This window comes from Anomaloglossus baeobatrachus, chromosome 3 (genome assembly GCF_048569485.1).
Source record: "Anomaloglossus baeobatrachus isolate aAnoBae1 chromosome 3, aAnoBae1.hap1, whole genome shotgun sequence".
Taxonomy (NCBI): domain Eukaryota; kingdom Metazoa; phylum Chordata; class Amphibia; order Anura; family Aromobatidae; genus Anomaloglossus; species Anomaloglossus baeobatrachus.
In genome coordinates, this window is record NC_134355.1 from 580,124,261 (window position 1) to 580,151,533 (window position 27,273).

General features: G+C 44.2%; 1 protein-coding gene across 2 annotated transcripts in view; it reads left to right on the plus strand.

Annotated features, from left to right (window-relative positions):
* Positions 1-2,454: 2,454 nt before the first annotated feature.
* NRROS (negative regulator of reactive oxygen species) overlaps positions 2,455-27,273 on the plus strand; it is a 31,566-nt gene continuing 6,747 nt past the window's right edge. Inside the window, exons 1-2 of one of the 2 annotated variants that reach the window (XM_075338710.1) lie at positions 2,455-2,805; positions 23,728-23,854. In XM_075338710.1, coding sequence (XP_075194825.1) covers positions 23,747-23,854 — 108 coding nt within the window. In that variant the 5' untranslated portion in view covers positions 2,455-2,805; positions 23,728-23,746. The remainder of the gene's footprint in view (positions 2,806-23,727; positions 23,855-27,273) is intronic. The other variant, XM_075338709.1, reaches the window with a different exon arrangement.

Consider the following 27,273-nt stretch of genomic DNA (forward strand, 5'->3'; position numbering starts at 1 on the left):
AAAAAAAAAAAAGGGCTTCCCTATATTCTTGGTTCCCAGCCGGGTACAAATAGGCAGCTGGGGGTTGGGGGCAGCCCGTACCTGCCTGCTGTACCTGGCTAGCATACAAAAATATAGCGAAGCCCATGTCATTTATTTTTTTGGGCAAAAACTCCTGCATACAGTCCTGGATGGAGGATGCTGAGCCTTGTAGTTCTGCAGCTGCTGTCTGCTCTCCTGCATACACTAGTTCTGCAGCTGTCTGCTCTCCTGCATACAATGAAGAACATATTGAAAAAGGAAATGACATCAGACCTTTTTTTTTTTTTCATCAACAATCTTTAATGGCATTTGTTCACTGATTAAAAATGCAGTGAGCAAAAACGCAGCAAAAAATGCACCAAAACGCGGTAAAAACGCATGCGTTTTTTGCCGCGGGTGCGTTTTTTAAGACAAAAATGCACATAAAAACGCAGCGTGAAAAAAACGCCTAGTGCGCACATACCCATATGGATGTGTTGCAAGTGGCAGATGGGAAGATGAACTGGCATTGGGAGATGCAGAAAGGTGACCACAGTGAGTAGGATGGCACCAACAAACCGTTTGCATCACCGGCATGACAACTATTAGTCATATACTCTACAAATCTGGCATTTATGGAAGACTGGCAAGAAGAAACCTATTTTTGAAAGCAAGCCATAACAAGTCCTCCTTGCAGTTTGCAAAAAGCCGTGTCGTGGACACAGCTAGCATAGGGAAGAAGGTGCTCTAGTCAGATGAGACCAAAGTAGAAGCTTTTAGGCTAAATGCAAAATGCTATGTGTGGCGAAATACTAATATCGCACATCACCATGAAAATACCATCTCCATCACCAAGCATGGTAGTGGCAGCATCATGCTATCGGGAGGCTTTTATTCGGCAGTGACAGGGAATTTGGTCAGAGTTGATGGGAAGATGGAAGGAGCTTAATACAGGCCAATAATGGAGGAAAACATGTTAGAGGATACAAAAGATACAAAAAGCTAGAAACTGGGGCGTAGGTTCACCTTCCAGCAGGATAACGACCCTAAACATACTGCCAGAGCAATGGAATTGTCTAGATCAAAGCATATTCATGTGTGTGAATAGCCCAGTCTAAAGGCCCTGTTACACGCAACGACGTATCTAACGATATATCACCAGGGTCACGGATTCCGTGACGCACATCCTACATCGTTAGCAACGTCGTTGCATAAGACATGCACGAACGACCGTTAACAATGGAAAATACTCACCAAATCGTCCATCGTTGACACGTCATTCATTTTGAAAAAATCGTTGATTGTAGAGGACGCAGGTTGTTCGTCGTTCCCGAGACAGCACACATCGCTACGTGTGACACCTCAGGAACGACGAACTACAGCTTACCTGCGGCCGCCAGCAATGAGGAAGGAAGGAGGTGGGCGTGATGTTACATCCGCTCATCTCCGCCCCTCCGCTTCTATTGGGCAGCCGCTTAGTGACGCCGCTGTGACACCGCACAAACCGCCCCCTTAGAAAGGAGGTGGTTCGCCAGCAACAGCGACTTCGCTATACAGGTAAGTGTGTGTGACGGCTCCTAACGATATTGTGCGCGACGGGCAGCGATTTGCCGGTGATGCACCACCGACAAATGCTGCGTGTAAAGCCCCCTTAAGTCCAGACCAAAAACCTATTGAGAATCTGTGGCAAGACTTGAAAATTGCTGTTCACAGATGCCTCCATCCAATCGCAATGCTATACAGCTACTGTAGTTTGCAAAGAAGAATGGTCAAAAACTTCAGCCTCTAGATGTGCAAAGCTGGCAGAGGCATACCTTAAAGCCTTGTAGCGAAAGTTGGTCCTACTATGTACTGACTCAGGGAGACTGAATGTAAATTAACGTCACAAATTTTTCATTTAGATTTTTAAAATATTTAGAAAACCAAGTATGATCTCCTTTACACTTCAGAAATACTTGCACTTACCATTGGTATGTCACATAATATCCCAATAAGATAAAATTAAATGTAACATGAAAAAAATGTGTAAATGTTCACGGTTTATGAATACTTTTTCATGGCACTGTGGCCTCCATTCAGCTCCATGCATTTGGCTTTTTCTAAAACCATGCAAAACTAAGTGAACTTTTGAAGTTGTAGAACATATTATTGACACCCAGTATATTGTCTGCTCATGTATGTAGACCTGAGAACAATATGACTCTAAACCCTGAAAATATTGCCAAAATTACCCAGAAAAGTCTTAGAGCTTCTAAGGGCGAATTAAATTAAACCCAAAAGAAGAAAAAGAAGAAGTATGTATAGGTGACAAACAGCCTGGTGACTGTTCTCAAACATTTTTTTCATTTCACAGCAGTTCATGTGACTTTGGTTTCCGTTATTTCCTTCCGCAAGAACTAAAATAACCTCTAAAAGGAAGAAATGTGCAGTTCTGCTTCAGAATGTGCCAAGCCGACCACATGTGCACCTCGCTACTCAACTGAGTGGCCAAGGTCCCTGTAACCTCCTACGGATGCCCACATTGGCTCCTGGTGACCTCTAGTTCTACCAATATTAGGTCACGTTGTTCTTTTCTTTCTGATCTTTGCATGGCTGAAGCGGTGGGAATTCTCTTTACCTTGTCTGCGTGGATCTCTACAGAAGAGTTTCATATGAATGGTGTATGTTTACTTTGTGGGATTTGGTGATGAGTTCCAATTCTACATCTCAGGGTCATTCAATGCAATGACACCACTTCTTCTTTCATTCCTGTGGCCCCGAGCAGCTCAAGTGGAACCCAAGATGGTGTGCTCTCAGTTATGTGCGGTAAGTGACTCTCCTATTGTGTCTTTTGGGGTTTTGTAGCCCACAAGCAAATGAATGAATCAATCAATGAATCAAAGGAGCTGCACTATTAAACCATACGTACAGGCACCACATTATATGATGAGATGTTGGTCACTGCAGGTCAAAAGATATTATGAGTAATCTCTAGCTTGTGACATGTACTCGTACTCACCTTAGTTAGTGGCTTTCATACCATAGTTCCAATATCAGTGGAGATAGGAAAATATGCTATTTGGCCAGGTTGACATGGGTTCTTTTGCTTTAATAATAAATATAAAAATGGCTACAAAAATTTGTTAATATTTTTTGTTGCTAATTTTCACATGTCTTTATGTACTTAGCTTTAGTTGTGTTACTTCAGGCAGATTAAATAGTCTATGGAAATCTATGGAACAAAAAAAAGAAGACCTGAAGAAGGACACAGAAAATGCAAGCTTTGATTTGGCATAAGAAAATCTAGTGAATATGTAAAACTTGAATACTATGTATGTAAAGTCATAGGTTAATTTAGACTAAAAAACAGCAAAATAGATAAAAGGTGTTTGTGTGAATCTGGAGTTGTCTCATGAAGGGCAGATCCCTTTTTCTGGACCCGCTGTGAGAGAGCCACTCTGTAATAGCATTGATCCGCCTGATCCTTGCACTATATAGACGGCTAGTCATCCGAATGGCGGCCACTGCAAGGACATTTCGTTTTTCTGGCCACAGCACACCAAACGTTATATGAAAAGGGACCACCCTCACTAATAGTGAGCCTTTCCCTTTACAGAATCCCGATAGATTGACAGATCACCATATGAAACCTTCAATGTCAGTTATATTGGCTTTGCTAGGATTATATTTAATTATCATTTAACTAATTATTTAAAACAGAATATGTGAAGATTTGCTGTTAAACAATATATATGATCAGAATATTTTTTTCTATGGGAAGTTCTTGGCTGGGTCCCATAAGCCCCTGTGCCCACATATCTATCCGTGAGCCTACCATTAGGATGTTGGCAGAGGTGGTCACAACTGCTCCTGGTCTTACTGCTGGTGTGAACATCTTGTACTAACCATTTTTTACAAATATTTTTTTTCACACTGTTCTTATGACCTTCTATTAAGAATATGTCAAAGTTGGATTAACTTTTGCAGCTATAAAAGTGCAGCATGCAACTTTATGTTTTCTGCCAAAATAACAGAAACCTCTATGAAACTGTCACAAGGTGACTGTTAGGATAGCGGGGGACAGGGGCCCTTATGCTGTCTCTCATGCTAGGGTTCCCTAGGCTATCCGTAACCTCAGGGTTACCCCTAATGGTTGAGATGCCTTAGTCACGTGCCAGGCTATGTTCCTGACAAGTACTACTCTAATACTCCCCTCCTACCAGGGAAGAATAGGGCAACACTGTGATGGAAAATAGATAAAGGCAAACAAGGGAAAACCTAAACTCTGACACCCTGCACACACAACAATAGACAATGATAAACTCAAGAGTAAAGCAAGAGCATTAAGGTAACAACAAAGAGACAATGAGGATTAACTCCACAACTTCACTCAGCAACATGTATAACAACCACCAGATAGTCTGGATCACAACACCTCACCAGACCAACTAAGATAAACTATAGCTGGCATAGGTGGAAGGATCAAGCCAGCATACATAGGAGGGAAGCAAATGTGATTGGCTTCCCCACAACATGTGTTCAAAGAACACTAAGGCTGGACTCATACGAGTGTATGGCATCTGATGCGAGATCATCGGATGTGGTATGCTAATGAACCCCGGCTCAGGCTCTGCTGTGAGCATGAGCTGAGTGTCATGCGACTGTAACCCGATCTTGCGATCGGGTCACAGCTGTGAAGCTGAGGGCGGGCACTGTGGAGGAGAGGGAGGGGTTAATCCTCCCATCTCCTCCATTGTGCGTATATCGCACTGCACTGGGATAACATCCAAGTGCAGTCTGATGTATCTCTCGCATCCATTCACTTGAATGGGTGCAAGGGATACGGCTGTAGCAGAAAATCGCAGCATTCTACCGCTTTTCTCGCATCCAGAATCTGGATGCAATAAAAGCTGCCAAACTGCTCACCCTCATTGCCTAACATTGGTCAGAGTGCAGTGCGAGATTTTCTCGTATTGCACTCATCCGATTTTCACGCTCATGTGAGCGTACCCTAACAAGTAGAATAGCAGAAATTTAAGTCTCGCTAGTGTGACGCCCTGGACTAGCCAGGTAGTCACAGACATACCAACATACACACCCCCCCACCCTAGACAGTTACAACAGTCAGACAAAAACCCTTGTTGCCTCCCTCCAGGGTCTGATGTCCACACCAGGTGGGGCGGAGCCAGGCAGTTGGCCCCACCCACCGAGGAGTTCACAGGCCTGGAGGCGGGAAAAGCAGTTAGTTTGAGTTGAGAGGAGAAAGTGAGAGGAGTGAAACGTCTGCGTGTGCCTGGGTAGGAGCCCAGGCACTGACAGCAAGGTTGGCAGACGATGGTGGCTGTCTGCAGGAGTTGGTGGAACCCTGCAAAGCCATAAGGACCGGGGCTGGGCAGTAGCCCACCGGTACCGAACCGGGGAGCGGAGTGAAGCTAAGCACACAGGCAGGGCCATCGGACCCCAACCAGGCTTGGAGCCGCCGTCAATAGTCAAATCCAAGTGTGACAGGAACCCCAGGGGTTCCCCAACAACAAAGTCCCGACAGAAGGCAACAGTCCACACCATGAGGATATACAGCCACCGCCACAGGCTAGAGATCCAAGGGCCAGCGCCTGCGGGCAAAACGGGCTCCTACGGCACCTATACGCCGGGGAGCGGACTACCGGTGGGCAACCACAGGAGTCAGAACACTTCTAACAGGTGCAGGGAAAGACAGCCACCATCAGCCGTCCGGGGAAAGCACAACAACACTGCAGCCGGCTGCGGGACCCGTCCATCCGGCCGTTTTGGTTTACCAGAGACTCTGTCAGTGATTGTCTGAGTGAGTACACCAGTGCCGTCCTGCACCGCGCCGCGCTGTCCCTGCAACCCTGCACCCCAGCCATCCAGCCTCCCCGTTGCACCACCGGGCCCCGGGATCACCAACCCCCCTACCCACCGAGGGGACAACATCCTAGCTGCTCCCTACCATCTGTCCCGGGATCACCGTCACCAGCAGCGGTGGTGCCATCATCACCACGTCCCGTGGGTGGCGTCAAGAACAATCTCCCCCACCCAAACTATCCCTTTTCACTCACGGGCGAGGAGCGCTGCTCGAGTCCCCGGGTCCGACCCACCGTTCTAGCCACCGAGAAGCAGCAGCAGAAGCACCCGGACCCGAGCGTGGCGAGCGCGTCACTAGCCTGACAATAAATTACCCCTCTGCATGTCAATGCTCAAGTCTCCCTGTGTTGATTACAGATACCAGAGAAGGTATTAGGTAGAGTGTCAGAACCTGTAGTCTGAACAGAACCCACTGTCGCCAAGACAGTTGGCGAAATTTGTAAAAATCTCCTTGTGACAGAAACTCAGTGCACACCATTATAAGTAGTAATGAGCGAGCACTAAAATGCTAGGATGCTCAGTATTCAAATCCAGCAAATTACAATGCTCGGAAGCGTGACTCGAGTAAGGGCTCATTCACATGACCGTTCCGTTTGTCCTGGTCAGTTCCTGTTTTTTTGCGGACCTACGGACAGGACCATCTTTTCAATGTCTTTTGTGTACGATCGAATGGCACACGGTAGAACATCCGTATGCATCCGATCCTACAAAAAAACACATCGGATGCCATATGTCCGTTCCGTTATTATGGAACATGTCCTATTCTGTTCCGTAATAACGGACCGCGACTCAATGCAAGTCAATGGGCCCGCAAAATCCCTGGAAACCACACGGAAGCACTTCTGTATGACCTCAGTCGGGTGCCCGTGCAGTCTGTGTCCCGCTCCCTGCCAGCCCCGCAGCTGCTCACCCTGCAGTGTGTCAGTGTCTGCCCGCACTGCAGTATCAGCAGCTTCTCATACTGCAGGGCGGGCAGCCGCAGGGATGACGAGCGCTGCTGTCAGAAGATTATATGAGATCATTACCTGCTGTGACAATCTCCTGCACTCCTGACATCAGTGCTGTCACTGCCTTCTATGCCCGCTGCGTTCTCACATCATGTCTTGTGGGCGTCCGCAAAAAAAACTGGAAGGCACACGGATGCCACACGGATGCATCCGTGAAAAAAATGGATTTTTTTTTGCGGACCGCAAAAACGGAACGGTCATGTGAATGAGCCCTAATGAATATAATGGAAGTCAATGGGAAACTCAAGCATTTTTCCGGAACGTCCTCCCAGGAAGTCTGGGGCCAGTAAAATCACTGAAATGAATGGAAAAGGTGCTCAATATGAATGGGAACAGGATGGGGAAGATGCTTGGACACATCTCTGTCTTCCAAGTCATTGCTGGGAATAATGTTGTCAGAGTATTACACCACTTTAACGGACTGACAATAAAACATTCCAAACCAAAGATAACATGGATTTTACAGGAAAAAATGTTAGAAAACATTCTTTGCTGTATAATGACTTGTATATAAGGCAAATTTAAAAGGAGAGAAAAACCGCCTCTTCCACCCCTTAAGCTATGTTCACACATATCGTTTTTGCTGTTTTTGTACTTTCTCGTAGCTTTCAATGGTGAAAAAATGCTACAAAAATGCTGAAAGAGTTGACATGCTCCTACTTTCAAAATGCAGCAGTTTTCCATTGCAGTCAGGTAAAAAGGAATCGTGTGCATGAGTTTTCTGACATATTTTCCCATTTGTAAGTAGTGTGACTCCTGGACTGGTAAAGTCTATGCACGAAGTGAAAGACCTATCAAAAAATGAAAGGTGGGATTGCAATATCCCCTGCAATACATGTACAGGATGGCCTTAGAAAACGTTTTTTCCACATTTCGAAGGTGTGGGACTCCTAGACTGGCAAAGCGTATGCACTATGCAGGGGCTTCCAAAAACTAGAAGAGGCACTCCAATACACCCTGGAACACACGTAGAGTAGAGCCACAGAAAACATTTACATTTAGAAGGAGTAGGCCTTCTGTGGCCAACAACAAGGAGGTCCAGATTTGAGGCCAATACTCAGGGTACAACTGGTAAAAGAAGTACCTTCAGTCATCCGACTTTGATTTTGCTCCAGCTAAGGTGGTCAGCAGTTCCTCCTGTTCCAGCTCAGGGCAGACAGCCCTGAGGCTTCAAATAAATTGAAGGAGGGGTTTCAAAACTTTTTTTTTATCTCATTGGAGATCTTTACCAATGAGAATTTATGAACCATGTGCGGGAAACTTCTCCAACCTATCCTGGGGTAAGTCCTTTGTCAATTTATTCACACAAGAGATGCAATTGGGCCTTTCTCCAATTGTATGAATGCAGCTTTATTTTTTATCTAAATGAAGTTGAGGTAAATCTGAGGCTTGTAGGCCGCAGTCATTGCTTCCTCCCTACTTAAGTTGATTCCTTCGGTTTTTAGTGCCACTGCGCATATTTATTATTTTCCTTGTCCTCCTACTTGTCCAACTCAGTATCAGCAGGGTTATCATGCGGCACTTGCTTCAAATTTGTACAGGACCATCAGGTGCTCCTCACTCATAATTTTACTCACCACAGACTTCAGCAATTCAGAGTCTTGCAGGCCTCATTCACAGCTCCATCCATGCTTAACTTGATTCCATGGGTTTTCAGTACAGCTAGGAGCATAATAACTGATAGGCACATCCGTCTGTCAACTGAAAATGCTCACAGGCTGACTGTTCTCAAAATGAACAAGGCTTGGATTGGCCCAGATTTCTCAACCCCACTGGATGACAGCAGCAGAACATAAAGCAATTCAAATGTTCCTTTTTTCTGTTGTATTGCCATGCACCCCTTTCCATCCAAAATGAGTATATAGCATATTTTTTTCTTTTGCTTGTCCTTCTCCTCCTCCTCCATATCCACAGAGTCATCATGCGGCACTCACTAATAACTTTTAGAAGGCCATCAGGCGACACTCAATCAATTTTAAGAGGGCCATCAGGTGGCCCACACTCAATTTTTGGAGGACCATCAAGCTGCCACCGCTCATAATTTTGAGATAGCCAGCAGGCCGGCTTCACTCAGTTTTTAAAGTTCCATCAGGTGGCCCTCAATGAATTTTGAGAGGGCCATCTGTGCCAGTTGGGTGACCAGAGTAAGAAAGCGGACAACTGTTCCCCAGAGCACCCAAATTCGGCAAGTTCCGACACCAAGGGTTAGGTGTTTCCAGTTTGGTGGTTTTTTAAAGAAAGTGTAGCTAATAAAATAATGGTAATTTGCAATCTGTGCCATACCAAGATCAGCAAGGGCCTGACCACTATTTGCCTGATGACAACCAACATGCTAAGGCACGTTATCAAAGCACACGACCAGGTGCGCCAAACTCCTGGGTCCACAATCAGTGTCTGTGGGTGACAACACTGCCTCTTTCCCTGTATTACGTGCTTGCCAATCCCCTCTCCAGTATGAACGCGTGGATACTTCCACCCTGCACCTGTCATTGCACATTTGCAAGCACCATCAGCAACGTTCCCAGATTCTTTGTTCCAGGGCAACGTTCATCTGTCCCTAGCCCAGGCTTAGAATGCAAACATAAATACCCATCCCCAGGCCAAAACACTAAATGAGCATTGCCAGACTGCTTAACTTGAAAATGTTGCCTTTTAGGCTTGTGGACATTGAGGCTTTCTGCAACCTCATGGCGGCAGCTGTCCATCACTACTCATTCCCAAGCACGTCTCCCACAACATCACCCATGCCCTGAAAAAGGCAGCTACTGGGAAGGTCCACTTAACAACCGTAACATGGACAAGCATTTGTGGCTAGAGTCATTACATTTCCCTGACAGCACATTGGGTGAACCTTGTGGACGACGGGACAGCAGGGTGTCCCCCAATTCCTACACTAGTTGCTGCGCCCCCTTATTTTCCTCCATCCCCAAAATGTCATCTTTGAGCATGTCGTTCATATCAGTCGCAAGCTGTAAGAACTGCAGCACTGCATCGGTGAAGCAGCAACAGGCTCTGGTGAAACCTATTTCTTTAGGTGACAAAAAGCACACTGCCATTAAGTTGTTGAAAGCTATAACACACCATACAGAACTGTGACTCTCGCAGCTTAACCTTAAACCAGGCATGATCGTGTGCTTACAAGTGCCAGCTACCGACTGGTGTGCAATATGACCACATGCTGGAACTCCACATAACACATGTTAGCATGACTTTGTGACCAGCAGTAGTTGAATACCAACTACAACATGCCCTTTGGGTTTTCGATTAGCCTCTGCACGTAACAACCAATGAATTTCTACAAAGCTTTGAGGAATCAACCAAGATGGTGAGCGACAATGATGCCATAATCAGTGTAACCATCCGGCTACTCAAAGGGTCGCTTCTCACAATTAAAGAGGAAGCTTTGCATGTGGACCAGGTGGAAATGGAGAAAGAAAGTACACAGGGGGCTACATGCTTGCATATCCTGACTGCTTGCCCTGGAAATGTTGCCGTTTAGGCAAAGGGACACTGAGACTTTTCGCAACTTCATGGCAGTGGCCATCCCGCGGTACTCGATCCCCAGCAGCCAATATATGTCTTAAGTCTTAAGGGTGCTTTACACGGTGCGACATCACTAGCGATAGCACCCGCCCACATCGTTGTTTCGTCATGGGGTGATCGCTGCCGTAGCGAACAATATCGCTACGGCAGTGTCACACGCACATACCTGCTTAGCGACGTCGCTGGAGACACCAAACAATCTCTCCTTTAAGGGGGCGGTTCGTTCGGTGTCACAGCGGCGTGACTAAGCGGCCGCCCAATAGCAGAGGAGGGGCGGAGATGACCGGCCGCCCACCTCCTTTCTTCCTCATTGTTGGTGGATGCAGGTAAGGAGATGTTCGTTGTTCCTGCGGTGTCACACATAGCGATGTGTGATGCTGCAGGAACGACGAACAACCAGCGGCATGCACCACCAACGATATTATGAAAAGGAGCAACGTGTCAACGATCAACGATTTTTGATGTTTTTGCAATCATTGATCGTCGCTCCTTTTAGTCACACACAATGATATCGCTAATGGCGCCGGATGTGCGTCACTAACGACGTGACCCCATCGATATATTGTTAGCGATATCGTTGTGTGTAAAGTACCCTTTAGTGTGCCGTCCCTGCCTTTCACTAGCATGTGTCCCATAACATCACCCATGCCCTGACCAATGCAGTTAGATTTCAGCAGCAGTATACCTATATAAGGACTATAAAGCAATATACACTGCCTATATGTCTCTAATCCTAAACGATCCCTCCTCCAGCAGCTATTCCTACACTGAATACAGCTAACAGATGTATTAATAAGGAATAAAATAGATAAAGGCCTGAGCTATTGATACCATAATTTCCCACGGGATCAATAAAGTGTATCATATCGTATCGTAAAAGGTCTTTTGGTTTTAGGTTGCAGCAGCAAACACTAAGGCTACTATCCCTGCCTGCATGCTTCTAATACACTATCCCTTCTCCACTAGCTCTCCCTACACTAAGTGAAGCTAGGAGTGATATTATTAGAAAATAGATTTGAATTAGCCTGAAAAGGACTTTTGGGTGAACGTAGCTGTAACAAGGTCTGTAAGATGAGAATCCCTGCCTATACGCCTCTAATACACTAACCCTTCTCCAGCAGCTCTCCCTACACTAATTGCAGCTAAGAGCGGTATTATTAGAAAATAAATTTGAATTAGCCATCAAAGGACTTTTGGACTAATATAGCAGTGGCAAGGTTTGTAAGGCTAGAATCCCTGCGTGCATGCCTCTAATACACTGTCCCTTCTCCATCAGCTCCCTACACTAATTGCAGCTAAAAAGGATATTATTAGAAAATAGAATAGACTTGAATTAGTCTTGAAAAGGACTTTTGTGTTAACGTAGCATCAGCAAGGTCTGTAAAGCCCGCTTTACACACTACAATATATCTTACGATGTGTCAGCGGGGTCACGTTATAAGTGACGCACATCCGGCATCGTAAGGTACATTGTAGTGTGTGACAGGTACGTTCGATTGAATGTTAAAACGTTCATCGCATACACGTCGTTGAATCCTGACGAATTGCACGTCGGGTTGTTCAATGTTCCCAAGGCAGCACACATCGTAGTGTGTGACACCCCGGGAACATTGAACAGATCTTACTTGCCTCCCGCGGCTCCCGCTGGGAATGTGGAAGGAAAGAGGTGGGCGGGATGTTTACGTCCCGCTCATCTCCGCCCCTCCGCTTCTATTGGCCGGCTGCCGCGTGACGTCGATGTGACGCCGAACGTCTCTCCCACTCCAGGAAGTGGACGTTCGCCGCCCACATCGAGGTCGTATGGACGGGTAAGTACGTGTGAGGGGGTTAATCGTTTGTGCGGCACATTCAACAAAATTGAACGTGCCGCACATACGATGGGGGCGGTTACGATCGCATACGATATCGTATGCGAAATTGTAACATGTAAAGCAGGCTTAAGGCTAGAATTTCTGTGTACATGTCTCTAATACACTATAGCTTCTCTACTAGCTCACCCTACACTAAATGCAAATAAGAGCAATATTATTAGAGAATTGAATAGATATTTTTATGTAGCAGCAGAATGGTCTGTAAGGCTAGAATCACTTTAATACACTATTCCTTCTCCAGTAGAAGCTCTCCCTACAGTATTTCTGAGTGAAGTACACTGAGCATGGTGTCACCGGTTCTTATATAGACCCAATGACGCTATGCAGCTAACCAATCACAGTAATGCCAGTATGACAATACCATGATTGGCGGACAATCCATGCATGTTTAGTGGTTGAAAATCAGCCATGAAACATGAGCGGTGGAAAATTGATCATGGTGCACGAGTACCAGGATACTTAATTGAGTACCGAGTATCTTGATTGAGCACCAGGATGCTAGATTGAGTACCAAGCAATGCCAAACACGCTTACCTATCACTAATTATAAGTCAATGAGATCTATTGTGGTCTGATGGATGGATCCAGTAGAGTGCCACAGCTGCTGTTATTAACTGAATTATCAACACCAATGTGAACAAGGCCCTAGCAGTTCAGATATGTCTTGAGGAAAGAGTAAGGGCGGCGTTACACGGTACGATATATGGTGCGATATGTTGGCGGGGTCATGGAATTTGTGACGCACATCCGGCAACGTTAGAGATGTTGTACCGTGTGACACCTCCGAACGACTGTTAACGAGCAAAAATACTCACCTTATCGTTGCTCGTTGACACGTCGTTCATTTCCATAATGTGCGCACCGGTTGTTCGTCGTTCCCGTGGCAGCACACATCACTACGTGTGACACCCTGGGAACGATGAACAACAACTTACCTGCATCCTGCCGGCAATGAGGAAGGAAGGAGGTGGATGGGATGTTACGTCCCGCTCATCTCCGCCCCTCCGCTTCTATTGGGCGGGCGCTGTGTGACGTCTCTGTCACGCCGAACGCCCCTCCCCCTTCAGGAAGAGTATGTTCGCCGCCCACAGCGACGTCGTTAGGAAGGTAAGTACGTGTGACGGGGGTTTAACGACTTTGAGCGACACGGGCAATAAATTGCCCGTGACGCACAAACGACGGGGGCGGGTGCGATCGTTCATGCGATCGCACGATATATCGTCTTGTGTAACGCCGCCCTAAGGCACTGCTGCAACTATAGGTGAAGGAAGAGGACTGTGGAGAATGGAGGGGTTCTATGACTACTGGGGGAAGACTCTGCTGTGACTAATATGAAAGGGAAAGGAGACTTTGCTATGAGTACAAGGGACAACAGAGCACTCGTAATCGTGGGAAGAGAGAGCGTGAGCATTAATTATTGAAATAACATACAGACGATGTAGTGATTACTGCTACTATTATTTATTTTGCAACTACTGAAAGTGAGAGTGGGAAGAGTGCTGCCCATCTTACAGGAGAGGTTAGACAGTGCTGTGAGTACTGTGTCGGGGATACAATTGTACCAACTGCTAATAGTAACTGTTCTATGTATATTGTGAAAGCTATTCTATGTAAGGCCAGGGCATCATTACTTACACATAAAGGGTTCTGTATTCCTTTACCCTGAAAGTTGGAACTATTTATAAAGACCACTTTTCCCTGATCTTTCTTCTGATCTAGTGATCGCACTAGGAAAAACTATACCAATCCACTATTAAACATTAGCAAAGTTGTATACACTTGAATATTTTCCCCTATGTAGGCCTCTGTTGGGAAATTATAATTATATAGTTATATAATTATATAGGTTGAAAAAGACTTAGCTCCATCAGGTTCAACCTTTCTCCACCAGTTATACATTTTCTATTGCTAAATTATTTATAGCCCACAAAAGCCATTTTTGAGAGAAAAGCATCCAACCCTTTTCTAAATGCTGATACATTATCTGCCACTGCCTCTTGTGGAAGGGCATTTGTCATGATGCGACTGCAGCAAAGCGAAGGACAGGGACTCCTATACTGTCCCTCATGCTAGGCTATTCCTAACCACAGGGTTATCTTTAATGGTGGAGTCCCTTGCCTGGTTAAGCTCCTAACCAGAACTGATATGATTTCCCCCTTCCACCAGGGAAGGAAGGGACAGGAGAGATGGAAACACAGATTAAGACAGACAGGGGAAAACCAAAACTTTGACACACTGCAAACACACAGGAACCAACAATGAGAGACTCAGAAGAAAAGTAAGAGCAGGAAGATAGTGACAAAAAGACAACAAAGGTTAACTCCACAACCGCACACAGCAACAAGTACTACAACCACCATTAACACTGCACCAGACCAGCTAAGATAAACTATAGCTGGCACTAATGGAAGTGTTCAGCCAATATATATGGGAGGGAAGAAGATCACATGTTGTAGCTCCCCCACAACATGTGATCAAAGATGACTCACAATCAGACCAGCAGAGATTAAGGGGTACTTTGCACACTACGACATCGCAGGTGGGGTCAAATCAAAAGTGACGCACATCCAGCATCGCTGTCGATATCGGAGTGTGTAAATTGTTTTTGATACGATTAACGAGCGCAAAAGCATCGAAATCATATCATCGGTGTAGCGTCGGTCATTTCCATAATTTCGGAAGGACCGATGTTATGATGTTGTTCCTCGTTCCTGCGGCAGCACACATCACTGTGTGTGAAGCCGCAGGAGCGAGGAACATCTCCTACCTGCGTCCTGCGGCTCACGCCGGCTATGCGGAAGGAAGAAGGTGGGCGGGATGTTTACATCCCGCTCATCTCCGCCCCTCCGCTTCTATTAACTGCCTGCCGTGTGATGTCACTGTGACGCTGCACGACCCGCCCCCTTAGGAAGGAGGCGGGTCGCCAGCCAGAACGACGTCGCAGGGCAGGTAAGTCCATGTGAAGCTGCCGTAGCGATAATGTTCGCTACGGCAGCTATCACAAGAGATCGCAGCTGCGACAGGGGCGGGGACTATCGCGCTCTGCATCGCAAGCATCGGCTTGCAATGTCGTAGTGTGCAAAGTACCCCTAACGCTTGATAATCTGCCTATGAACTGACAATCTGTTGGTCGATGCCTGAGTCAGCGAGAGCTGTTTCCAAACTTCAGAGAATTTATCAGGCAGAGTGTCAGAATCAGTAATCTGCACAGATCCTGATGGCACGATGACAGTCGGTGATGTTTGAAAAAACCTCCATGTGACAGCATTCCACAGTCTGACTGCTCTAACTGTAAAGAACCCTTTCCTATTTAGCTGCCAAAATCACCTTTCCTTCACATGTAATGAGTGCCCCCTGGTCCTTAGTATGGTCTTTGGGAGAAATAAGTCATGTGCCAGTCCTTTGTATTGACTATGCATGTATTTATACAGATAAATTAGATCTCCTCTGAGACGTCTTTTTTCTAAGCTATGAAGATTAGCAAAGAAATGGGTCAGAAGATAAAATAAATAAATAACTCCTAAAACTTAACGTTTACTCACCAATTGTCACTCCTAATAATGTGAACATAAAATAATGACACATACATGCTTAGTCACAAAGATCAAACGGGCCAAGCACCTATGTGAGGCACAACAAAAAAACAACTCTTGAGATTGTTGGTATAAACACCTTGCGGTAGTCACAATCATCAAATACCCTCCTTTCTTTTCTACAGGGGGAACCACCCCCAGAAGGTCGGAAAAGAGGGGTTATTAACTGGGAAAAATAGTGAGCCTAAACACTTAGAATTCCAAATCACTATATATCATTCCATAATATGACAATCCGTGTATATGATATGGAAAGGTCTCACCAAGAGATTGGGCTCATATAGTGCTTCCAAGCACAGGATATTCAGTCATGGTCAACCTTCCATTTATACTCGCCACCCTTCTCCTGTTGCTAGGAGTCTTGATTTAGTATGTGTTACGTCACCGCCGGAGTCTGCTCCAGCGACTTCTGCTCCGATCACCAGGCGACGCCGTGTTCCTGCCGTGGATGGTGCTGATGATGGGAGAGGAGTCGATGCCAGCGGCACCGGTGGGCGCAGGCTCCGATCATCCACTGGGTTGTGTTATCTTGGGATCTGCAGTACCGCTGTCTGACTGTGGGTGGCGTGTGTCTTCCAGCTGAAGTTGCCAGCGTTCAGCTACAGCCAATGGGAAGACACCACACCCTTCTTATTCCCTCTCCTGTCACATGACCACTGCCAGAGATACAGTCATATGAAAATGTTTGGGCACCCCTATTAATGTTAACCTTTTTTCTTTATAACAATTTGGGTTTTTGCAACAGCTATTTCAGTTTCATATATCTAATAAATGATGGATTCAGTAATATTTCTGGATTGAAATGAGGTTTATTGTACTAACAGAAAATGTGCAATCCGCATTTAAACAAAATTTGACCGGTGCAAAAGTATGGGCACCTCAACATAAAAATGACATTAATATTTTGTAGATCCTTCTTTTGCAAAAATAACAGCCTCAAGTCGCTTCCTGTAGCTTTTAATGAGTTCCTGGATCCTGGATGAAGGTATATTTGACCATTCCTGTTTACAAAAGAATTCCAGTTCAGTTAAGTTTGATGGTCGCCGAGCATGGACAGCACGCTTCAAATCATCCCACAGATTTTCAATGATATTCAGGTCTGGGGACTGGGATGGCCATTCCAGAACATTGTAATTGTTCCTCTGCATGAATGCCTGAGTAGATTTGGAGCAGTGTTTTGGATCATTGTCTTGCTGAAATATCCATCCCCTGCGTAACTTCAACTTCGTCACTGATTCTTGCACATTATTGTCAAGAATCTACTGATACTGCGTTGAATCCATGCGACTCTCAACTTTAACAAGATTCCCGGTGCCGGCATTGGCCACATAGCCCCAAAGCATGATGGAACCTCCACCAAATTTTACTGTGGGTAGCAAGTGCTTTTCTTGGAATGCCGTGTTTTTTTGCCTCCATGCATAACGCCTTTTTGTATGACCAAAAATCTCAATCTTTGTTTCATCAGTCCACAGGACCGTCTTCCAAAATGTAACTGGTTTGTCCAAATGTGCTTTTGCATACCTCAGACGACTCTGTTTGTGGGGTGCTTGCAGAAACGGCTTCTTTCGCATCACTCTCCCATACAGCTTCTCCTTGTGCAACGTGCGCTGTATTGTTGACCGATGCACATTGACACCATCTGCAGCAAGGTGATGCTGCAGGCCTTTGAAGGTGGTCTGTGGATTGTCCTTGACTGTTCTCACCATTCTTCTTCTCTGCCTTTCTGATATTTTTCTTGGCCTGCCACTTCTGGGCTTAACAACAACTGTACCTGTGTTCTTCCATTTCCTTACTATGTTCCTCACAGTGGAAACTGACAGTTTAAATCTCTGAGACAACTTTTTGTATCCTTCCCCTGAACAACTATGTTGAATAATGTTTGTTTTCAGATCATTTGAGAGTTCTTTTGAGGAGCCCATGATGCCACTCTTCATAGGAGATTCACATAGGAGAACAACTTGCAAGTGGCCACCTTAAATACCTTTTCTCATGATTGAATACACCTGCCTATGAAGTTCAAAGTACAATGAGGTTACAAAACCAATTTAGTGCTTTAGTAAGTCAGTAAAAAGTAGTTAGGAGTGTTCAAAACAAGAAATTGATAAGGGTGCTCATACTTTTGCACCGGTCAAATTTTGTTTAAATGCGGATTGCACATTTTCTGTTAGTACAATAAACCTCATTTCAATCCAGAAATATTACTCAGTCCATCAGTTATTAGATATATGAAACTGAAATAGCTGTTGCAAAAACCCAAATTGTTATAAAGAAAAAAGGTTAACATTAATAGGGGTGCCCAAACTTTTTCATATGACTGTAGTTCTGATTTCCTGGCTCCTGGTCCGCCCTATTCTGTTTTGTGATTCCTGTGTGCTGACTTCTGCGTGTTTTCTGACTACCCTTCTGCCTGCTGTTTTTGTACCTCGCTGCCGGATCCGGATTTGACCCCTGCTCCGTTTTCTGATTACGTCCTTGTCTGCCAATTCTGTCCCTGTTCTGCTATTCCTGGTTTGACCCTGACTGACGACTACTCTCATCGGACTGCAGCCTTCCACAGGTAGTGATCTCCAGGGCCCTGTGTAATTCCAAATTCCTGTATAGGTGTTAAAGGGTTTCAGGGTTCTGGAGGTCCTGCTTGGTGAGTGGCTTCCCTCTAGTCTGTCCATTACACCCCCCCCTGAGTCTGTTGATCCAGGCAGGCGTTACAGTATGCAGATCCAAAATTAATACTTCCTCCTGTTATTTAGGAGTCATAATACAGTATGCAGATCCATAGCTTACTCCCAACGCGTTTCGTTATCACCTTAACTCATCAGGGGAGTGTTGGTATTCACAGTGACTACAACTTCTTATCTATTCAAATTAATTGATTCTGCCCAAATGCGAACGCACTTGTCCCACATGTGTGCATACCCTCTGTGCCGTTAGAGAATAGAGAGAGGGTGGAATAACAGACAAGTGGGCAGGCATCCATATGAATACACACCCAGATATTATCTGCTCCGTTGCAACTGCCACTCAAGAAGCTGACGATTTTTTAAAGTTTACTTTCTTGGATTTGAAAGCCTAAACAACCGAACTGACCACTACTGGTATATAGAGAATCTGTCTGATAGTGCCAGTATAGCACTGGCTTTAGCTTATATACGAAAATCCTGATGATTGGTTCCCTTTAAGTGGTTAGCACCCATGTGATTGCAATGTGTCATCCACTGTTTAAAGGGAACCTATCACCAGTTTTTTCCCTATTAAATAAAAAATATCACCTTCTGCAGCTCCTGGGCTGCATTCTAGGAAGGTGCACCTTGTTGCTGGCCCCCCTTGTAGACCCCTAAAAGAACTTTATAAAATCTTACTGTTTCCTATGCAAATGAGTTTGGCCAGATGGGCGGGCTCTATTTCGGCTTCTATCCCCCCTCCTGCCGCTGTTCGTCGTTCCCCAGTCATGCTTTACATGGATGATGCCGCCCCCGTGTTCATCCATGCTGCTGGAGTCTCGCGCAGGCGCATTTCGCTGTGCCCCTATCGCGGTCGATAGGTTACTGCCAGTGAGTGCCAACCCTGCCACGAGAGCTGATGTCAGTAACCTTACATAACCGAGTGTTGTAGTTGCAGTTGGTTGCGCCAGACCCGGAGTTTACCACGAGTGGTGAGGTGGATGGATTATCTCGGCAAACTCACTAACGGCACAAAAACGGATTTAGACAAATTTGTGAACAATATTTGAGATGAAAAGGCCTTTTGTATAGATAAAAAAAAAGTGTTAGATCTTAGAGTTCAGCTTGTTCATTGGACTATCCACAGAACGAAAAAGCCAAACATGTGGTCGATTACTGTGGTTAAGGCACAATGAACTCAGAAGGAAGGGGGCATTTGGATTTGGGAATGCAGATTTCACTGGATTTTATTTTAGGGAGTGGGAGCCGTTGCTTTGTTCTACTAGTAACATGGTCTATTTCAAGTGACAGATGACGGACCTTAGTGGTGTCTGGTTTTATGCAGGATAAGTTAGGGGTTTTATTGGTAACATTTGGGGATACAAAACATTTTTTGATCACTTTTAGTATAAGGCTGGGATCACATTCTTATGTTTTGAGCTGATCACTTAAGTTGAAGTTTCCATGTAAATCCCCCAAAAATGTGATTCAGGCAAAATCCCTGATGGAGCCACTTACCATAATGAGGCAGATGGAGACACTTTGGACTCCGTTCCAGTGGTGTTCAGCTTTTTATTGATGTACAGAATTGTGGTTGCTCACACTTGTGCACTAAAAGACATCTAAAATGATGAGACACCACCGGAAAAAAGACCAACGCAGTCCAAAGTGTCTCTGTGATGCCCTGGCCTATCAGGTCGTCACAAGACATTGTGCAATCTGCCCTTGTGCATGGTGTCCATCTCCTCCTCGGTTACGCATCCCTAGCTTGTGGTGTTGCTAAGAACAAGCTAATCAAAATCCTAGAAACACTCTGCACCAGACACACCAGTGGACATCCTGAAGGGAATAGGGCTGGACACTTGTGGGGGTTGGTAAGGGGAGGTTAGAAGTGTCATGAGTAGTCAGTCAATTGGTTACTCTTGAGAGAAGAGGTCACAAGTCGTTGGAGGAGGTTAGGAGCTGGGCTCCCCAGTTACTAGATAGCAGACGTTGGACTGGGCCTGGTAGGAGCTGGAACCCCGGTCGCAGGGGATCGTGTCAAAGGGAACGGAACTGCCGAGCAGGGCAGCCAGCAGCATTGAGCTATCACCGGGCCAGGGCACGACGGGATATGTGGACCCTAGGCCGGGAAGTAGCTACACGCGTCCTGGTAATTTACCCGACGAGGGCGAAGACTTCACGATTCGTCCTCCACCCGCTCCAAAATCGGTACTAGCGCAACGAGCGGGATAGGACTTTCCCAATACACAGTCCAGAAAATCCCAAGCGTGAACCCTGAGAGCAAGCTCATTCCGTTAGCCATACGGGTAAGCGGGACCCGTTCAGTTCCAGCTGAGAGGGACCAACTACAGACAGACGTGCCAAGGTCAAGGTCTCACAGGCTAACAGGCAACACCATAGGGCACAGGATCCCAGCGTGCTCGCTCCTTGCTGCAGCGGTGCTAAGAATTCTGGTTTACATGTTGTCGGTGTCAGCGTTATTGAACTGAGTGAGTACGCTATGCCCCTTTCCTCTCCAACGGTGCTCCCCTCTCACCATTACCAAGCTCCGGGGCATCTTCCCCCTACCCACGGAGAGGTTAAACATCTGGCTGCCATTCCATCGCCACCAGGCGCACCCAACAGCAGCGGTGGTATCCCATCTTACCACACACCGTGGGTGGTGTCACGAACTCTAACCACAAAATCCCCTGTAAATACCCCCCTTTTAGTTTGAGTGTCCGCGCGACCCCACTCGGGTCCGGAGACCCCTCAAGCCACTGAGGGTCCGGATCCGAGCAGCAGCCCGACTGCTGGCGCTGGGGCGGTACACCTCCATCTACCTCTTTATAGTGAGTGGTTCCATCCGGGGTTTTGTATGAATCACGTTCTTTGGGATTTACATAGAAACCCCGACAAAAGCGCTCAGTGGAGAGCAAAGGATAAATGAGAACTGATTGATTACTTACTTATTGTTTTTATATTTATTATTTTTTGCGCAGTTCACTGTACAGTAAAAGACTTTATCTGCTGGTCAGTACAATTTTAGCGATATCAGATGTATATGGTTTTTTTTGTGCTTTATGCTACTTTTACACACTAATAACTGTTTTTTACAAAAATTAATTTCTTTTTGCATCGCCATAGTCTGAGAATTGTAACTTTTTTCTTTTTTTGTTGAATGAAGCACATTATGGCTTGTTTTTTTTTAAAGGACAGTTTGCCATTTTTATTTGTAACTTTTTTTACATATGATTTTTTGATTGATTTTATTCATTTTTTGTGCGTCAGTATAATTAAAAAGAAACATTTTTGGAGAGTTTTTTCATAATTTTTTTGTATGATGTTCACAATACAGAATAAATACCATAACAGTTTTATAGATCAGATCGTTCCAGGGGCGCTGAAACTAATTACCAGTATGTGTACTTTTTTGTTTATTTTTGTTTTAATGCAAGCACTGTGTTTTTAGTGGTGAAACTGATTTTTCGTGATTTGTGTGTGCTGTTTTTTGTGCGTTTTTTAAATTTTATTTACAAATTTAATTTTTTTTTCCTTTACTTTTCCACTTAGTCGCACTGTGGGACATGAATATTTTTTACTAAGATCACTGGTCTCATGCATTGCAGGAAACATACAGTGCTGTGACTCACCTGTTAGACCCTAATTGGCCACCGTACCATGGGGTCATCAGATGATGTCAAGGTACCATGGCAACCGTCGGTACCTGCTGTTACGTTCACAGTGGGATGATGGTATCAATGGGGGTCTTTTAACCCCCTTCTAACCACTTAGATGCTGGTGTTGCAATTGAAAATGGTACGTAAGTAAATTTTTCTCACAGGAGGCGCTATTCCCTTTTTCTTTAGTGCCACCAAAAAGCGGCGATGAGAAATAAGACCCCTTAACAGACGCTATTAAAAGGCATTTTGATAGTCATTAAGGGGATAATGTGAAATGCAGCTCGATGAGGTTAAGATCTGGTGACTGATGTTGCAGAACATTCCTCGTCTTTGTCTTAAACTCCTGGGTTGCTTTGTATGTTTTGGGTCATTGTCCATCTGTACTTCGAAGCTCCGTCCAAATATCTTTACTGCATTTGGTTGAATCTGATCATAAAGCCCTCTGTATGTCACAAATTCATCCGGCTGCTTCTGTCTTCAGTCATATCATCTATTTACACTAGTGACCCAGGGCCATTGGAAGCCACGCTTGCCCGGCCATCACACTGCCTCCACCATGTTTTGCCGAGGATGTGGTGTGCTTTGGCTCATGAGCCGTTCCAAGCCTTCTTCATATTTTCTGCTTCCCATCATTCTGGTATAGGTTGATCATAGTTTCATCTGTCCATACAATGTTTTTCCATTACTGAGCAGCTTTGTTAGATTTATTTTTGCAAAGTCTAATCTGGTCTTTCTTTTTTTAAGGCTGATTTATGGTTTGCACTTTGTGGTGAACCCTCTGTATTTGCTTTCATGAAGTTTTCTCTCTATGGTAGTCGTAAATAGTGAAACACCTATTTCCTGCAGACTGTTCTTCATTTGAGTGGATATTGTCAAGGGGTTTATCTTCACTATATAAATGATCCTGCAATCATCATGTCTTGGGTTCATAGCAGCAGGTTCCAAAGGCAAAATTCACACCAGGAATCAGCTCCAGACATTTCACTTGCTTATCCGATGATGAATTAATAAGGGAATAGCCTATGCAGCCCATTAAAGAGTTTTTCAGATAAATGTGCAATTATCTTTGGTTCCTTGAAAAAGAGGCAGCTACTTTTAAAACTGCTGTAATTCCTAAACTCTTATTCCAATTAGAATGTGAATGCCCTTAATTTAAAGCTGAGTGTCTGCACAATAAGGCCATATTAGTCTTGAATATATTTTGGTAATCAGCTAAAATACCAAAACTTGTGTCATTGTCTAAGTACTTCCAAAACACACACACACACACACACACACACAGACACACACACAGACACACACACACACACACACACAAACACACAGACATGCACATAAATGCATTTTATATATATATATATATATATATATATATATATATAAAATGTTACTTGTTTTAATCACCGGTGTTTGTACTAGTTTTTATTGCTCATGTATAGGAGATAGCAGAATATGACCCTGTATGTGTGTCCTATATACGAGATTGACCTGTGATGCCATAGAAATCATAATTGCCGCTTTTGCTTCAGCAGGACATCTACTGATGATATGGCCATTGTGTCCTTTTGGTGCTTATTGACATACATGTCCATTGTATTACACTGGAGGAATATTGCTCATGGAGCAAAACGTTTCTCGCCAAGTGGCTGCCAGCTGGTAAGTATATCTTAAACTCAATCCACTAACTGTGTAAAGTCTGTGCATTTAATGACCATTTTAGAGTCAATATTCATTATGTTTTTGAGAAATGTAACATGTCTCCATACGAGGAAGCCACTACATACGGTATCTACAGGTGAAACCAGACATTTACATACACTAGCTAAAAAGACAAATTTGCAGATTTTTCTCACTATCTGACATGAAATCAGAATAAACATTTCCTGTTTTAGGTCAATTAGGAACCAATATTTATATTTGCGAAATCCCAGAAACCACCCCACAACATGGTGCTGCCACCCCAGTATTTCAGTTGGGATGGTGTTCTTAGGCTTCAACACTTCTCCCTTTTTCCTCTAAATGTAAATGGTCAATATGGCCAAACTGTTCAATTTTAGTTTTGCCAGATCACAGGACAAATTAAGGTCTTTGTTCCTTTGTGCATTTGCAAACATGAATCTGGCTTTTTATATTTCTTTTGGAGTAATGGCTTCTTTCTGGCAGTGGCCTTTCAATCCATGTTGATACATTACTCGTTTCACTGTGGATAATGACACAATCTTACCAGCTTCCACCAGCATCTTCATAAGGTCTTTTGCTTTTGTTCTTGGGTTGATATTCACAGGTCTGACCAAAGCACCTTCATCTCTGGTACACAGAACCCATCTCCTACCTAAGCAGTATAATGGCTGGACATTCCCATCTTGTTTGTACTTGTGTATAATTGTTTGTACAGATGAACGAGGCACCTTCAAGTATCTAGAAATTTAACCCAAGGATGAACCAGACTTGTGTAAGTCCACAATTCTCTTCCTGAGATCTTGACTGATTTCATCTGACTTTCCTATGATATTATTATTATTATTATTATTAATAATAATAATAATAATATTTATTTATAGAGCACCATTGATTCCATGGTGCTGTACATGAGAAAGGGGTTACATACAGAATACATATACAAGTTACAATAGACAGACTAGTACAGAGGGAAGAGGACCCTGCCCTTGTCAGCTTACATTCTATAGGATTTTGGTGAGGAGACAGTAGGTGGGGTGTAGGTTGTGCGGCAGCTCCGCACGGTGGTGAGGCGGCAGCTCCGCACGGTAGTGAGGCTGCAGCTCTGCACGGTGGTGAGGCGGCAGCTCTGCACGGTAGTGAGGCTGCAGCTCCGCACGGTGATGAGGCGGCAGCTCCGCACGGTGGTGAGGCAGCAGCTGTGGTGGTGGTGAAGCAGTGAGGTCATGCTACACAAAGAAGCAGTGTGTTTCAGGTGGGCAGTAAAACACATCCAAAGGTGTGTCGCTAATCAACTCAGATATTACCAATAAACCTATCAGAAGCTTCCAAAGACATGACATCATCATATGGGCTGTCCCATATTATTTAAAGGCATAGTACTCTTAGTGTATGTAAACTTTTGACTTTGCAGAAAGTAATAAAAATGCCTTCAAATACACTCTCTCTTTCTGGAATTTGACAAATATAAATAACTTTGGTTCCTAATTGACCTAAAACGGAAAAGAATTATTCTGATTTCATGACAGATAGTGGGAAAAAACACGCATATATGTCTTTATAGATAGTGGATATAAACGTCTGGTTTCAACTGTATATATATATATATACAGTATATATGCATGTATGTATGTGTGCATGTACAGTATATATGTATGTATGTACATATGTACATTTGATTTAGCAGTTTCAATTTGAATAATAACATTTATTCCCTATTTGAAGTGCTGGACAGCATTTAATAATATTCCAAGTGCAATAAAATTGCCCAAAAAAAAAAATCCTGCAATTCCACAATAACTTATGGGGTTTTACTTTTATGCTATTTATTGTTTGTAAAAATGACTTTTCAACATTTTCAATGTCAGTTATAACAATAGTACTAAACTTGTATTTTTTTTTAAGTGGTGACTTTTTTTTGGATATTCATTAAAAACAGTTTGCTTGTGTCACCATACACTGGTACTTGTAACAGTTTTATTTTTCAGTCAGCCGAGTTGTGTGAGGGATTGTTGTTTACATGGCTTGCTAACATTTTTAATGATATTTTAAGGAAGATATGATGTTTTGATTGCTTCTTATTACATTTTTTCATGATACAGTGCCTTGCGAAAGTATTTGGCCCCTTTGAATTTTTAAACCTTTTCCCACATTTCAGGCTTCAAACATAAAGATAAAAAAATTTAAATTTTATGGTGAAGAATCAACAACAAGTGGGACACAATTGTGAAGTTGAACGAAATGTATTGCTTATTTTAAACTTTTATAGAAAATAAATAACTGAAAATTGGGGCGTGCAATATTATTCGTCCCCTTTAAGTTAATACTTTGTAGCGCCACTTTTTGCTGCGATTACAGCTGCAAGTCGCTTGGGGTATGTCTCTATCAGTTTTGCACATCGAGAGACTGAAATTCTTGTCCATTCTTCCTTTGCAAATAGCTGGAGCTGAGTGAGGTTGGATGGAGAGCATTTGAGAACAGCAGTTTTCAGCTCTTTCCACAGATTCTCGATTGGATTCAGGTCTGGACTTTGACTTGGTCATTCTAACACCTGGATATGTTTATTTGTGAACCATTCCATTGTAGATTTTGCTTTATGTATTGGACATTGTCTTGTTGAAAAAAAAATCTCCGTCCCAGTCTCAGGTCTTTTGCACACTCCAACAGGTTTTCTTCAAGAATGGCCAATCCATCCATCTTCCCATCAGTTTTAACCATCTTCTCTGCCCCTGCTGAAGAAAAGCAGGCCCAAACAATGATGCTGCCACCACCATGCTTGACAGTGGGGATGGTGCGTTCAGGGTGATGAGCTGTGTTGCTTTTACGCCAAACATATCATTTGGCATTGTGCCCAAAAAGTTTGATTTTAGTTTCATCTGACCAGAGCACCTTCTTCCACAGGTTTGGTGTGTCTCCCAGGTGGCTTGTGGCAAACTTTAAACAAAACTTTTTATGGATGCCTTTAAGAAATGGCTTACTCCTTGCCACTCTTCCATGAAGGCCAGATTTATGCAGTGTACGACTGATTGTTGTGCTATGGACAGACTCTCCCACCTCAGCTGTAGATCTCTGCAGTTCATCCAGAGTAATCGGGAGTCTCTTGGCTGCATTTCTGATCAGTCTTCTCCTTGTTTGAGATGAAATTTTTGAGGGACGGACGTGTCTTGGTAGATTTGCAGTGGAATAATATTCCTTCCATTTCAATATGATCGCTTGCACAGTGCTTCTTGGAATGTTTAAAGTTTTGGAAATCTTTTTGTAATCAAATCCGGCTTTAAACTTCTCCACAACAGTATCACGGACCTGTCCGTTGTGTTCCTTTTTCTTCATGAAGCTCTCTGTGCTTTAAACAGAACACTGAGACTATCACAGAGCAGGTGCATTTATACAGAGACTCG